This window comes from Lissotriton vulgaris, chromosome 3_1, assembly GCF_964263255.1.
Source record: "Lissotriton vulgaris chromosome 3_1, aLisVul1.2, whole genome shotgun sequence".
Taxonomy (NCBI): Eukaryota; Metazoa; Chordata; class Amphibia; order Caudata; family Salamandridae; genus Lissotriton; species Lissotriton vulgaris.
This window is the reverse complement of record NC_141689.1, coordinates 1,034,593,520-1,034,609,427: the sequence shown is the minus strand read 5'-3', so window position 1 is coordinate 1,034,609,427 and position 15,908 is coordinate 1,034,593,520. Positions and strand designations below refer to the sequence as shown.

General features: G+C 42.7%; 1 protein-coding gene across 1 annotated transcript in view; it reads left to right on the top strand.

Annotated features, from left to right (window-relative positions):
* USP53 (ubiquitin specific peptidase 53) overlaps positions 1 to 15,908 on the top strand; it is a 349,409-nt gene that overhangs the window by 178,214 nt on the left and 155,287 nt on the right. Inside the window, exons 9-11 of the mRNA XM_086961441.1 lie at positions 109 to 280; positions 433 to 588; positions 2,624 to 2,770. Of these exons, the coding sequence (XP_086817567.1) occupies positions 109 to 280; positions 433 to 588; positions 2,624 to 2,770 (475 nt within the window). The remainder of the gene's footprint in view (positions 1 to 108; positions 281 to 432; positions 589 to 2,623; positions 2,771 to 15,908) is intronic.

Genomic DNA, 15,908 nt, shown 5'->3' with positions numbered 1-15,908 from the left:
TATTCCATTAGACATTATGTAATTCAAAGAAAACAGAGAGTAGGAGAAATTTGTAAACACTGCCATCGAATAGTTCTGTGTATATTTATAGCTGTATTTATTTCTCAGGTTGGAACAAAGTGGAAAGATGTGGTCACCAAGTGCATCAGGAGTCACTTTCAGCCATTACTGCTGTTTTATTCAAACCCAGATGGTACATCTGTATCAACAGAAGATGCTCTTAGGGAGGTCATTCATTGGTCACATTATAAAACTGTGCCTCGCAGCGGAGATGACCCAGGTACTACCTACCACATTCCTGTCAAAATCCAATGTTTGCAATATAAGTAAAACATACACACTAACAAATTGTGTCAAATTTTATTTGAGCAATAGGTCTTCAATATCAGTTTCCTTATAAAAAAAATTAATGCATCATTTTCTTTTGTAAAGGATCTGAAAGGTTGCCTCTGCATTCAACGAAGCCAGATCACACCAAATATGTTCCCTTTGGGGAAGCTGGTTATCAAAGCAGTGGTCTTCGGACTGAGTCTGATAGTGCAGTTCTCAGTAGGGGCCATGTCCAAGCAAGCGGCGGTAAAGGTCAAGGTATGTATCTTATTAACTATGTATTAAAGTTTGTATTTCTTTTCAATCTGTGCAAGTTTTTAGGCCACCTCTACCCCCCCCCCCCCATTTTTTTCTGCTCATTCTGTTCTGTCCTTTTCTGTGATTGCTTGGTCTTACCTTGACCTTATTCATCCCTTTCTACCAGCCTCTTTTTCCAGGCTCTCCTTCTTTCATTTCTATACTGCTGCCCGTTTTCTTTTCTCTTACTCTCGTCTTTTCTTCCTGCCTTTTGTATGTACTTTCTTTCAATTTTATCTTGCTGCCCTTGCCTTCACTTCTACCCTTATTATTTCTTTTATTTGTCATCCTCTCATCCTTACCCTCTTTCTCCTTTGTTCCCATGTGTCAGTTTTATGTCTTCTTTCTAGACCCTTAGACAGGGCAAGAACCACTGGCACTGCTCTTGGGCCGATTGGAGGGGGGTGAGTTGGTGAAAGGCGGGGTTGGGAGTACTGCGACTGTGTGTATCTGTCTGTCTTGAAAGCTAGTAAGATGGCCCACTGTTAATGTGTATTCTTGCCGTCACTCCACTAGTCTCAGAGGATTCAGTTCTCCTTTTCAGATTCCTCCTTTCTCTCTAGTAAGCTCTAACAACAACAAGCTGATGGATGGAATGCTTGCATTAATGTTGGCTACTGGCAATTGCTCGGGCGGCATCCCAATCCATAGCTTTTCGCCCATCATGCTATCTCAGTTTGGACCCACCAATATGGAAATCAGCCTTGACCCTGCTCCTCATCGGAACAGTCTAGCATGAACAGCCATGCCAGGTCCTCCCTGAACTAGAATACAAGCAACCTAGAACAGTTTTTGCCCTGATACGGGCTCATGAGCCAGGTATAGCTTAATTTCCTTGGGACAGTGAGCAAGAGACCCAAGTCTGGACATACCCATCGCACTTAGGGCATCAACTGCAAGGTGATGGATGGACATCTTGAATTAATCTCAGCCTCTGATGGTCCCTCAAGCCACATCCCACTCCATTGTTTTTCTCTCACCATGCCACCTCACTTTGGACCCAGCCATGTGCAAATCAGCCATGGCCCTGCTCCTCATAGAAGCAGTTTAGCCCAAACTGCCAGTCAGGTCCTCCCCGATCTGGAATTCGAGCAACCTGGGACTGGTTTCGCCCTAAGAAGGGCTCATCAACCAGGTATAGCTTGATTCCAGTAAGTAAGGTCATTAAAATATCCGTACTTAACTTCAGTAAATGATATCGTCCGCCGTTATCAGCTCACTAGTCTTGCAGTGTGCATCATAGATACTGTAATTTGCCAACTGAGCTGTAATGAGCTAAACTTTGCTTTTTTTATGTACCTCTCAGATTCCATTTTTGTGAAATGTTTCTGAATGAAATAGGCATCTTCAAGGTAAAGAAGCTGCTTGACAGGAGAGGATCCCAGTTGGAAGGTCAATAGACCAATCTCAGACGTTCATGGTGCTTCTCATTATACTCCATGGAGAGAGGGAATTCAGACTGGACCCAGAAAGAAGAGGACCCTCACCATTGTTCTCAGAGAACAAGTTACATGAGGTCCTATAGCTGTAATAATAATCTAAAGTACAATAAACAGATTGTGCATAGAATACTAGACGTCTGCCATGACTTGGTTGGGTGTGAATGGCTGTTTTTCCTAGGTTCTCTTAATAGATGTTCCCTTATTTTGCTAAAAGTTGGCACAATCCTGCTGATGAAGTTATTTTAGCTTCTTTCTGTACTCCTACTTTTGCATTGAAACATGTATTCTATATGATAGTATGGAGAGCATTTTTCAGCTTGTGTATCACTCCTATTTCCCTTACTGCTTGAAAATACCAGTTCCATCTTTGTTCCTTGCACTTTGAAAAAGAAACATTTCTGACAGCATCGTATACCTCGTGTATGCAGCTGCACCAACATAATATTTTATTGTTTATGTTAAGTGGGCTGGGGAGTATCCTAACTCCCCTAAGTCTGAATTTGAGTATTTTTACAATTCATTTTGGAAAGTTTAATGTAAATGTGTTTCTTCAGTTAAGGTAGGACCTAATGATCAAAAGGAGAGAGTGAAGGACCTTTCCAAAGAGTGTGCGCAGAAGGCAGTCTTGCTAAAAAGTGCATCATCCGCCCAAAGAAAATTTTTGGACAGAGGACAAAAACTAGATGCTGCCAGGCATAAAGGTAGGCTAAAACTGCCCAACTTATCCTACATAATGTCAACATTATTCTCAATGTCTGTTTGACTTTGGAGCCTAGGTCTTTCTGATCATCTCTGTTGCCATAAATATTAATGCTGTGTTATGTGACAGTAGAAACACCATCCCTGTGCCTTGTTTGTAATTGTCATTCTGCTGGAAATGTTTACTTAGATGTCTTTAGTCTGTCTCCCTCACATCAACAGAGGTAGAAATGTAAGAGGACTGAAAGTCTTTGTAACGCTGGAAATATGAGAACAATTTCATCTCATGTACACAGTACTTTGGAGAGGTGCCTCTGTCTGTACCCTTTATACTGTCCCCAAACTCCTTATATTTTGCTCACAATGAAGGACTAGAAGATGTAGCAAGCTTTTGCTCAGTTGATTATGCTTCTGAAAAAGATTGTCTCCTGAGATTTTTAATTTAGGGTTTTTTGTCCAGTTCTTTTATGAGGGAGAGAGAGAAATATATATATATATATATATATATGCACGTGTAAACTGAGAAGAAAACGAGTGCATAGTCTGCAATTCCCCTGAAATAATGAACAATTTGGAAAATGTAATTGCTGACTTTCTCGCAACATGAAAAGACTTACTCAGTGCATTATGGACGTTGAAGTACTCCAGGACTGCAAAGTGACGTCGCAGTCTTGGTTAAAGGGCGCAGCATCAAGGCCACGCCTGCAACTTATCCAGAGGCTCACCTGTGATCAAGGCTTCATTAGCTGAAACGCATAAGGAACCTATCTGCTGCCATGCTGGTGTTTTCGAAATAAAGCTCCTGTTTTTCAAGTTTGGTGCACGGCGCTCTTCTTTTGTTCTTCAAAGGGAGGTTTTTTTTGGATGTTAAGCGAGGCACTCCGGTCCCCGCGCGCTGTGCCACCCTGTAAGAGGTCGGGGCTCAAGATCGGAGAAAGTGAGGTGGATTTAGTAGTGAAGAGCCTGACCCGCCTGCGTGAGCCACCACAGTTGAAGGTATGAAAAGTTTCAGCCGAAAAAAGAAAGGTGCAGCAGAGCAAGGGGATATGAGCAGACACAGGTCTGTTCGTTACAGATTTTGAATGCAGGCGCTGAAGCATGGCATGAATTTGGCAGCAAGATAATTTGGGCCAGTAAAGGTGCACGTGTAAACTGAGAAGAAAACGAGTGCATAGTCTGCAATTCCCCTGAAATAATGAACAATTTGGAAAATGTAATTGCTGACTTTCTCGCAACATGAAAAGACTTACTCAGTGCATTATGGACGTTGAAGTACTCCAGGACTGCAAAGTGACGTCGCAGTCTTGGTTAAAGGGCGCAACATCAAGGCCACGCCTGCAACTTATCCAGAGGCTCACCTGTGATCAAGGCTTCATTAGCTGAAACGCGTAAGGAACCTATCTGCTGCCATGCTGGTGTTTTCGAAATAAAGCTCCTGTTTTTCAAGTTTGGTGCACGGCGCTCTTCTTTTGTTCTTCAAAGGGAGGTTTTTTTTGGATGTTAAGCGAGGCACTCCGGTCCCCGCGCGCTGTGCCACCCTGTAAGAGGTCGGGGCTCAAGATCGGAGAAAGTGAGGTGGATTTAGTAGTGAAGAGCCTGACCCGCCTGCGTGAGCCACCACAGTTGAAGGTATGAAAAGTTTCAGCCGAAAAAAGAAAGGTGCAGCAGAGCAAGGGGATATGAGCAGACACAGGTCTGTTCGTTACAGATTTTGAATGCAGGCGCTGAAGCATGGCATGAATTTGGCAGCAAGATAATTTGGGCCAGTAAAGGTGCACGTGTAAACTGAGAAGAAAACGAGTGCATAGTCTGCAATTCCCCTGAAATAATGAACAATTTGGAAAATGTAATTGCTGACTTTCTCGCAACATGAAAAGACTTACTCAGTGCATTATGGACGTTGAAGTACTCCAGGACTGCAAAGTGACGTCGCAGTCTTGGTTAAAGGGCGCAGCATCAAGGCCACGCCTGCAACTTATCCAGAGGCTCACCTGTGATCAAGGCTTCATTAGCTGAAACGCGTAAGGAACCTATCTGCTGCCATGCTGGTGTTTTCGAAATAAAGCTCCTGTTTTTCAAGTTTGGTGCACGGCGCTCTTCTTTTGTTCTTCAAAGGGAGGTTTTTTTTGGATGTTAAGCGAGGCACTCCGGTCCCCGCGCGCTGTGCCACCCTGTAAGAGGTCGGGGCTCAAGATCGGAGAAAGTGAGGTGGATTTAGTAGTGAAGAGCCTGACCCGCCTGCGTGAGCCACCACAGTTGAAGGTATGAAAAGTTTCAGCCGAAAAAAGAAAGGTGCAGCAGAGCAAAGGGATATGAGCAGACACAGGTCTGTTCGTTACAGATTTTGAATGCAGGCGCTGAAGCATGGCATGAATTTGGCAGCAAGATAATTTGGGCCAGTAAAGGTGCACGTGTAAACTGAGAAGAAAACGAGTGCATAGTCTGCAATTCCCCTGAAATAATGAACAATTTGGAAAATGTAATTGCTGACTTTCTCGCAACATGAAAAGACTTACTCAGTGCATTATGGACGTTGAAGTACTCCAGGACTGCAAAGTGACGTCGCAGTCTTGGTTAAAGGGCGCAGCATCAAGGCCACGCCTGCAACTTATCCAGAGGCTCACCTGTGATCAAGGCTTCATTAGCTGAAACGCGTAAGGAACCTATCTGCTGCCATGCTGGTGTTTTCGAAATAAAGCTCCTGTTTTTCAAGTTTGGTGCACGGCACTCTTCTTTTGTTCTTCAAAGGGAGTTTTTTTTTGGATGTTAAGCGAGGCACTCCGGTCCCCGCGCGCTGTGCCACCCTGTAAGAGGTCGGGGCTCAAGATCGGAGAAAGTGAGGTGGATTTAGTAGTGAAGAGCCTGACCCGCCTGCGTGAGCCACCACAGTTGAAGGTATGAAAAGTTTCAGCCGAAAAAAGAAAGGTGCAGCAGAGCAAGGGGATATGAGCAGACACAGGTCTGTTCGTTACAGATTTTGAATGCAGGCGCTGAAGCATGGCATGAATTTGGCAGCAAGATAATTTGGGCCAGTAAAGGTGCACGTGTAAACTGAGAAGAAAACGAGTGCATAGTCTGCAATTCCCCTGAAATAATGAACAATTTGGAAAATGTAATTGCTGACTTTCTCGCAACATGAAAAGACTTACTCAGTGCATTATGGACGTTGAAGTACTCCAGGACTGCAAAGTGACGTCGCAGTCTTGGTTAAAGGGCGCAGCATCAAGGCCACGCCTGCAACTTCTCCAGAGGCTCACCTGTGATCAAGGCTTCATTAGCTGAAACGCGTAAGGAACCTATCTGCTGCCATGCTGGTGTTTTCGAAATAAAGCTCCTGTTTTTCAAGTTTGATGCACGGCGCTCTTCTTTTGTTCTTCAAAGGGAGGTTTTTTTTGGATGTTAAGCGAGGCACTCCGGTCCCCGCGCGCTGTGCCACCCTGTAAGAGGTCGGGGCTCAAGATCGGAGAAAGTGAGGTGGATATATATATATATATATATATATATATATATATATATATATATATATATATATATATATATATATATATATATATATATACCAGTTCTTTTATGAGGGAGAGAAATATGTATGTATGTATGTATGGATGGATGGATGGGTCATATCCTGGCCTGGCCTACACCTGAATTATACTTTTTTGGAACCCTTATCCAAACAACAACTTCTTTTTGGTGATTAATTGCTTGATGGTCCATACCAAGGTAATTGCATACGTAGATGCTTTCCCTTATGTATCTGTAAGAGGCATACTTTTGTTCTAATGTGCAGTGCACAAACTTAGGAACATAGCCATAGCCATTTATCTTGCATATAAGGTAGTATCAGGACGTTAATGGAGTTCAGACCGTGCACTTGGATGCTAACCCCACTCCTTCCACTTTCAGTCAAATAATATCTGTAGTGATCTCCAGAATCTGAAGTGACGGCACAAGGGGAAAAATTGGAAGGCAGGTACAGAGAAAAGAAATGCTCTGTAAGCATCTTGGCTGGTCTCAGAGGCACAGGCTGGTGGAAGGTATGTGGCAAGGACCCTCTGTCTGTGAAGGACTGAGCCGGTATTCCTAGAAGATTAGGTACCATTAATCTCAATATACTTGTGTACAATAGGATACTTTGTTTTACGAGAGTCACTAAAGTGGCTTACCAGGGTATGGAAGTGGGGTGCCCCCCAGGCCACGAAGATACAGTCTGCGAACTGAATGCAGTAATCGAGACATTAGGAGCCAGGATGACTTGGAGGGTTTGAAGTTGCAGCACTAATTCCAGAATGGCAGCAAGTGAAGCAGAGCACCTGTGGATGGAAGGGTTAACCTGAGTTGTCCTAACCACCTCAGGGAACCGAGGGGGGTGAACAAAAAGGTGCTGGTAATGCAAACTGCGAATGTAATAGAACACCCATCAGTTGCTATTGCCAAACAAAGAATAATTGTGGGGCTGGTGCTTTAATCTTCTCGGGTCTTTCTTACTGTGAAGTGTCTGTAATCTTCCAGTTCCTTCTGGAAAGTTCCAGCTTTTCTGAAATGGTATGCCTATTTGTCAATGTTTTGGGTCTTTCCACCTTTTTCGGGAAGTGCTGATCTTTGTTACCTTGGACTTTGACTTGGACTTCACCATCCTTCGCCTTCCCATCCGCCACTGGGCTGTCTGCCACAGTCTACAAGGCAGGCCTTGAGCTAGCTTGTATTGCGGAGTCTGAAAAATGTGACCATGTCCCTGAAATGCTGGACATGATCCTCAGAGATCATGAAGTCTGGAATATCTGACAGATAGTTCTTTGGGAACTTACCTGCGAAGAAAATATGTAATAAGTCTTAAAGTCGCAGGCTCAGATATAACGGAGACGGCTAAGTAATTAATTGCCTTAAGGACCAATTGAATAGGAAATATTGAGTTGCATAATAATATCATAGCTGCTGTATACACCCATTAGATTTACTAATATTCAGTCAACAAGGTTTGATTTGTTGTATTGATAGGTTCCTCTTATTTTGAGGGAGGCGGGCGGAGTTGGTCTTACTTGATTTATAATCCCCTAACCCAAGCTTGGCTTGATCATTTCCATATGCAGGTAAAGTTCAGGGTTAAGCTAACCTGGTCTGAAGTACTGGATGTCTGCAAGCTGTGTAATGAGACCTCTACACTGAGCAGGAATGTATTGCCTTCCCTGTATTCTGCTGTCATCATTGGCATGTAACCCTTTAGGCATTGCTTCTCTCAGAATGCACCAGTAGCAAAAGGTTTGAGCATATAAATCTCAAATAACACTGTTTTGCATCCCAGGGCAAGTCCCTGATGCTTCAGTTGAAAGTGGGAGGAAGAGCATGGATCCCACCATACCCCATCTTATTGGTTGCAGTACCATTATCCAGTGGAACTAAGATCCTATCAATGGATCACTGACAGAATATTGGAAACAGAAATAACATGTGGACATTATATCCTGTCAAAAATATGGAGGACCAAAATATAGAGCAGATTATAGCAAATGGGTAAGTATGGATTTACTATTCTTAACTCCACATTGTTATACCATGAGGATATATATAGTCAAGGCACATATATGTGGTGTTATATATAATCAAACTTAGCTTACCTATAGAAACTATCCTTCACAATATTTTTGTCCACAATATTTTTGACACTATATTTTGTCTCAATATTTCTGTTTCCAATATTCTGTCTAAACACCCCTATTGACAACCCTGTTCTGCATAATTTATTATAAACCTCCCCATCCACCCCAAAGAAAAAAACAAAGCACAAGTTTTCAACCAAGGTCTTTTCTTGAGGCTACAGTTCTGGGACAGAATTGCCTCATTGTCAGTACGGTTGGGTCTTAGCACAGTGTTTAGTTTTTGTTGTTATCATTGATGTCCTCAACTCTTTGTAAATGGAAGAGATTCATGTGCGGCTGTTTAATAGACATCTTTAGCTGACTATTGCTGTCATGGTTTGGTACCTGATGTTCGAGGAGATTAACCTTTGTTAGTGGGGTTATCCTGATTTAGACCCAAGTAATTCCACCTAATTCCATGTTGAAGTCTGCATTTATTGGAACTGCTTTTATTCACATTAAGTTGGCAGTTGTTTGAACTGCCTTATTGTTGTACTATTTAACATTCCCAGGTAGAGGCACCTTTGCCAAGTCTGTTTTCCCAAATCCTCCAGCAGACGACTGGTCAATCATAATCTCCTTCTGGATGGATGCTGTTTCTGAATGCATCTCCCCCCAGTGGCCTTGCAGATTTCCTTAATAGCCCTGTTCACTTTTCCCTAATCCTTCATGGAAACATTCAGAAGGGTTGAGTGAAACAAGGTGTCCAGGTCAGGGCCTCAAATGTACTAAGGGTTTCTTCTCGACCCTGAATTATAGCATTCAGATCGAGGTATGAGGCCCAATGGTAATAAGTCCAGTCTTAAAATTGATAGGCTCAGCACACACTAAATGCGCCTATAACTCAGTGACTTGCATGCTCATGGATACCAAAACCCAGTTTAACAGGAATTTCACTAGCACTGCCTTTCAATCCTCATAGGTTTAGGTGCAACCAACAAACCTACAATTTCCAACAGAGCTGGCTTAGAAGCATTTGCAGAAACCCAACTTTGCCACTTGGAGGAGAAGAGGGACAGAGTATTAGCAGGAGCCTTTATTTCCACAACAGTTTGTTCTTCCTTGGCTACATGGCATGTTCAGTGCATGATGGTAGTCATTGTTTTAAGGAGACATCTGTGTCTTCAATCTCAACAAAGAAGGCTGGTATTTAGTTCATTAAAAAGAAGTATTCCAGACTATCTCACCAGCAGATAACGGCACTGGTTAATTGTCTTCAATTGAACCAATGGTATTGGACACATTAGGAAAGGGTTGCAATCAGAAGACAACATCAGCTCAAAATGTGTCCTAAATGCAGACTTGTAGGACAATGTTTTGTCATTCCTTTTGATGGAGCATCCACATGCAAGGTATGATTAGTGAAGAACAAGGGGCAGTTTAACAACACCATCCATTGTAAACTCTTTGTCTGTTCCCTGGTCTTTATACCAGTATCATTTAATATAATGTCATCAAAACAGGTATAAGGAAACTTCCACTCAAAGATTATTTGAACTGTTGCCAAAAAACTCACTCTTATTATTCAAGTGTAGTGGAATCTGGGTCCATTTTGTGATTTGGTCTGTGATTTAATTCTGCCTAATGATCATAGGTACTGAAACCTCGTATGGTGTGCAGGAGCCCCGAGAGCAAGGATTGCAACACCATGTGAAGAGGAGACTTGTAGCCATGAGACGTGTACCATTGCAGGACACTTTAAAACTATATTGTCCCATTCAAATGTAAAAAAGTATTGATTCAAGTGCACAAGCTGGGTGTCAGCATCTGAGGTTTTACTTATGTTTAGTAGCTTTACTCGATTAATTCTTTCATATAGTAATCAGGCACAGCATTTTAAAGAAACTTGATAAGAACCTACATTACCAGTTCAGAAATGTAACGCATTACCTGAATGCTTCTCCAGGTCTTTACTAACTCATATCAGAAGGACATTGTCTGTGTTGTTGGTGAGTGAAGCGATGTTTATTCCTCAACTCCATGAAGTACATTTCTAGCTGTCCTGTGCTTGTCAGTCTGCAGGAAGATTCTACAGGAAGATGCCAAAGACTTGTTCACAGCACTGCACAACCTTCAATTTATAGAGGCTCCAACAAACACCTGCTGAGCTTTAACCTGTCCCTTTACAGAAATGGTTGTATCTGGTGAAGGGTTGAACTTGTATCTAGGCACCCAGCTTCATGCAAGTCTCTAGTTCCATATATTCTGCAGCTGATGGCAACATGTACTCAATTGATTACTCAAGCTAGGCTTCACACAATGCAAATGTAGGCTTCTAGCCATTTGAATCTAAAGGTAAACATCGGTCTGGGGAGTTGTCAATTTTCAAAGCGCTTTGTGTAATGTGCATGGGTATGAGTATTAACGTTTATCAGTTTTTTCCAGGCACAGAATGGTGATGTTATTTTCTTTCCCCAAATTTCATAATTTGCACAGCTCCTAAACTACAGCATTCCTACTGACTTTGCCTCTCTTGTAGCACATCTGTTCTGTCCTTCCCTAGAGGTGCCAGCGGCAGAGGATAAGCTCAGCACCCCAACAACATTTTTTGTCATCTTCCCCAATCTATGTCACTCTCTTGGTGTAGTTTAACTTGAATTACTAGGCTGGTCTCTTACTTCCATTGCTAGTTGTCACCTCTCCTCACACCATGCAACCAAGATCATACATGAGCTGGCTCCCGTCTTTGCTCTCTGGAGCTGATACTGTTGTCCCTGACTCCCAGGTCTGTCCAAATACAAATGGTAAGATGTCTTGCTGCATAGAAGTCTTCGGTCCCGAACCCTGACTCGCAATTGAAGGGCAGCTAAACACTTGGAATCTGATGAAATAATGTTTGTGCACAAAGGCAGGCAGGCAGGCAGAAAAATTATATTTAGTTCAATAATGAGGGCAGAGGGGGCTTTCACCTTTGACTCCCTACTTTATGGTCAACTGGTGCCCCTCACAATCTTCTTTTTGAAACCTCCGAAATGAATCCTGTGGCCAGGGACTGAGAGGGACCTGCAGGGTGTCACAAGATTCATCGCTCGGCACTACCTACCCTCTTCAATGGCCAGTGTCAACCATGCACATAACATCAACAACCTCTCATATGCAAAAGGCACTCCACTCATACTGTCCCTCTCGGACAGGACCCCCAACACAAGAAACAAGTTCACAAACTGCATGACCAAAGTTGACAACTGAATGAAAGCCAATTGTCTCAAGCTCAACACCGACAAGACAGAAGTAGTGATCTTTGGCAATAACACTTCACAATGGAACTCAAACTAGTGCCTGACCGAACTTGGACCCACATCAAGAACCCAAACCAGGAACCTCAGGATAATCGACAGCAAACTGGACATGACCGCACAAGTCAAAACCATCACTACATACTGCTGCCACACCCTGAGGATGCAGAGCGAGATCTTCAATTGGCTTGAAAGCTACACTAGAAAAACTGTCACCCACACCCTAGTCGCCTGCAAATTAAACTATTTGAACAAACTCTACGCCAGTATCACCAAGCAATTCACTAGAAGATTACAAAGCATCCAGAACTCTGCAGCCAGACTCAACCTCAACCTCAGCACATACAACTCACATCACAGCACATCTAAGGGAACTACACTGGGTCCTGATACACACACGTACTCCATTCAAACTCCTCACACACTCATTCATGGCACTACACAACTCAGTCTCCACCTACCTGCCCAGCTGAACAGTTGCATCTCCTTCCACTAACCACCCAAACACCTCCACTCTGTATGGCTCCTACTTGCACACATACACAAAACCAGATTAGGAGGATGGATGTACTCTTACATCTTGCCTGAAGCAAGGAATGACCTGTAGCTCCATATTAGCGCCTCTTTCTCGCTTCTTGAATTCCACAAGAAGCTGAAAACCTCGCTTTTCAATTAACCAACCTACCATGGGCAGGGCATGGCACACACACCTGCCCAACACCAGTATACCCTTGAGGGTGATAGTGCACTTTACAAATACACATAACATAGCATTGATAGATTTGGAGGATGCATATTTCCATCTGCCTATCCATCTAAAACTCCAAAAGTATCTGCATTTTGTAATGGACAGCCAACACAACCAACTCGAAGCCCGTCTTTTTGGCCTCAAGCAGGCCATACATAGTCCATAGCGCTGTAGCTACCTGCTTACACTGTCAAGGGATTGGGTATATCCATATCTTGACAAAAGCCTCATCAAGGCATCTTTGTCAAAGCTAACATTGTATACACTAAAGCAAACAATAAATCTTCTGCAACAATTTGGGCTTCAATTACAATATTCCATACTAGTATAACAAAAATACAATTCTCAGGTGTAAACATTTGTGCAGATTGCTTAAAAACGTTTTCTTTGAAAGAAGCCAAAATAAAATTCAAGTCGCCCTACAAAAGATAACCAATAAAAGTTGGATAACAGTAAGTAAATACAAATCTCTTCTAGGAATCCGATCTTCTCTATTCCTCTCGTACAACAGTGTTGTCTAAGAAAAAGAGCTCTTCAGGAAGAACTAGACAAACAGTAGAAATAAGCAAATTACCATTGTCAAGTCACTTCGCAAGGGGGGAAATGTTTTCGATTCCCAGTTTCTCGACATTTGTTAACATGTATCCGCTGATAACGCTTAGCCCAAGGTTCCTGGGGACAATGAAAAAAGAACCTTTCAGAATGATCCTGATAGACGCTACGTGAGTGAGACAGTCTGGTTCACAGAACTTTGAAACATTTCAATTCAGACGCTTGTCCAAATGATCTTTTCTGTTTTTCAAGAACCAGGTTAAGATCTTGCACCATGATCCATCATCTCTAGCCCTAAATGCCTAGCTGCTGCAGGCCTGGAGTTTGGGCCTTTAAAAATGGCACTTTCTTTCAACCAGCCAGAGCTACTTCCGCAATTAAAACTTTCTCCTTAAAATAGAAGAGATTTTACATTTCGGCTGCTAGGATTAATTTTTACCTTCTTACCATGCCCCTACGTGAAATAATATCTTACTTGTTGAGTCTATCTGAATCTGGATTGTGTTGTTCAAGATTCACTTGGCAGCTGTTTCAGATACCTAGGAACTCCAATTACACCTACTGCTCCATCTTTATTTTCCACTAAAATGGTAAATGAATTAATGCGCAGTCTGTTCTGCACTTATCTACATTTAGCCAAGAGGCGACCCGTCTGGCAAATATTTGAGGCCAATTTCTCAAAAAGCTGTTTGAATTAATACATAAAGCCTCCCAGTAAAAGTTGTAATTGAAGACCACCCTCTTATTGGCAGGAACATCAGCAAGAAGCGAAGAAATTAGTCTTCTCAAGGGAATCCCCATACATTAGATTTGACAAAAATATGGTAATCTCGTTAACCAGTCTAAAGTTTATTGCAAACCTACTAAAATCATTTCACCTGAAAGAAAAACTTTATTTGCAAACTTTTGTCCTACAGCTATCTGCAGTGGTTGAACAAGCCTCACATTCACTTGACATTAAGAAATGTTTTAAATGTTATATTGAGAAGACAACAGAGTTCCAGACAACAGATCAGTTGTTTGTATCATATTGTTAATTGAAACAAAAGATGTCATTTGTTGAAGCGAAGTATATCCAGATGTATTACCTCTAGAATATCTTACTGTCATATGAAAGCTGGCAGGCCTTTGAGTCATAACGTTAGAACACACTCTACAAGTTTGCTGAAGTTACCCTTATTTAATTTTTTTAAAAGTTTATTCATGTCTTAGTTATTTAAAACCACACATGTAAAGAGAAATACAATCATCACGTTGGTCAGTTGGCATAAAAAGATCTCTCGGTACGCGCTGCACCGAACATAATCAAATTAAAACACTATTAAAAGAGAATAAAAGTACCCTTGATAGGACCATCAAATTCAACAGTGGGTTATTGGGGGGGGGGGGGGAAGGTGTCAGGTACGCTCCACAGGATCCGGATGAAGATCATACAGCCCACCTCCAAACGTCACAAACCCTCTGAGTATAAGTTAACAGAGGATTTGAGCCATTAGGCGAGGGGTAAATACAAAATAATAAACAGGGAAGGTAAGGGAGGGGTCTGCAGGGGAAGGGAATATCTGAAACGACAAAAGGCACAAATATAAGAATACTGTTCCTTTCTATGATCTGACTACTCATATATTAGACATATGTAAACCATATACCTGTGGAGATAAAACAGGAGTTCTGGAAAGTATTTCTGTTATCCCTCTTTGGGTACTCTCGTCCTATATAATATATAAATACAGTGAGACCAGGAATCACAGACGCAACCAGAACAAATGTACCTAGTATGCTACAGCTCTCATACCTTCTACAAGAAGCAACAAGCTCTAAACAAGGGGTTCCTGGGATAGCATCCCACCATCTCATTCAACAAGGAGGACTGATGAGGACCAAAGAGGTGGCAGCACAGACAAGAGAAACGCAGAACACGGCAATGCGTGGGAAGCAAGAACCACAGCATTCCGCTCTGCCAGTTCCTGTAGAATACCACACAGTCAGTTATCCACAAATATGAAATAAAGGAATCCAAAAGAAATAACAGCAGTTGTTGATAGCACTATCCACGGATAAATACTATCGGAACACAACCTTCTAGTTGAAGTAAATGCTGTCCTCACGGAAACACCCAGCAGAGAGTGTCACAATGCTTCATAGCAATTCGAATCCAGAAAGGGTTCAAAGACAAAAAATAATCACAAGCAGCTTGTACTGGTGACACGCAGCGAGAAACACCACCGTGCACCCCTAAAGCCTCAATGGCCTAGACTTGCCAATAGCGACTTGTACAGTACACCCAGTCCAGATCAACACGGTAACGTGTGGCTGGGAACCACTACGCTCCGCACCAATGGCGATCCCAAAACAAAACAAGAACGCGCGCAGTTCCTTCACTGCACGCGACGAGACGGCAACGCGTAGCAGCCGCCACCGCGCTCCGCTCAATGACGGAGAAGAACAGAACAGGGATCCTCTCCTACCTGCACGAGAACCTTCACGCAGGGGAATCCTCGAAGACCAAACGGAAACAGCGAGAGAAGGCTTCCCTCTCGCGTAGCACCAAACGCTGGAATAACACGCAACAGGAAGCGTGTCTTACTTCCTGATAAAGCCTCAGCCGAGGCTTCTGGGAAACGTAGTTTTTTAAGGCGATGTACCGGGTTTTGTCATGCAGGCGCCAATGTAGACCCTGACAGAAGGACCTAAAGTGGAAAGCGTCAGGAGAGCCAGTCTTTCGTAAGGGATGACCATAATAGTTTTTCTGTAAACTGCATGTATTTCACAAATCTTGCAGCAAGGATGGGGTTCTCCGCTTTAAGGCGAACCATTAGACCTTGCCTGCATGAGCTGATACCTCATAGCTGAAGATGATGTTTTAATCATACGTCCCTTTCCGAGCAGCAGGACCAGGCAGATGCAGACTATATGTAAAATTGATTCGCTCTGAGCTTGACTTGTTTTGATGTACAGACACTTAAAATCG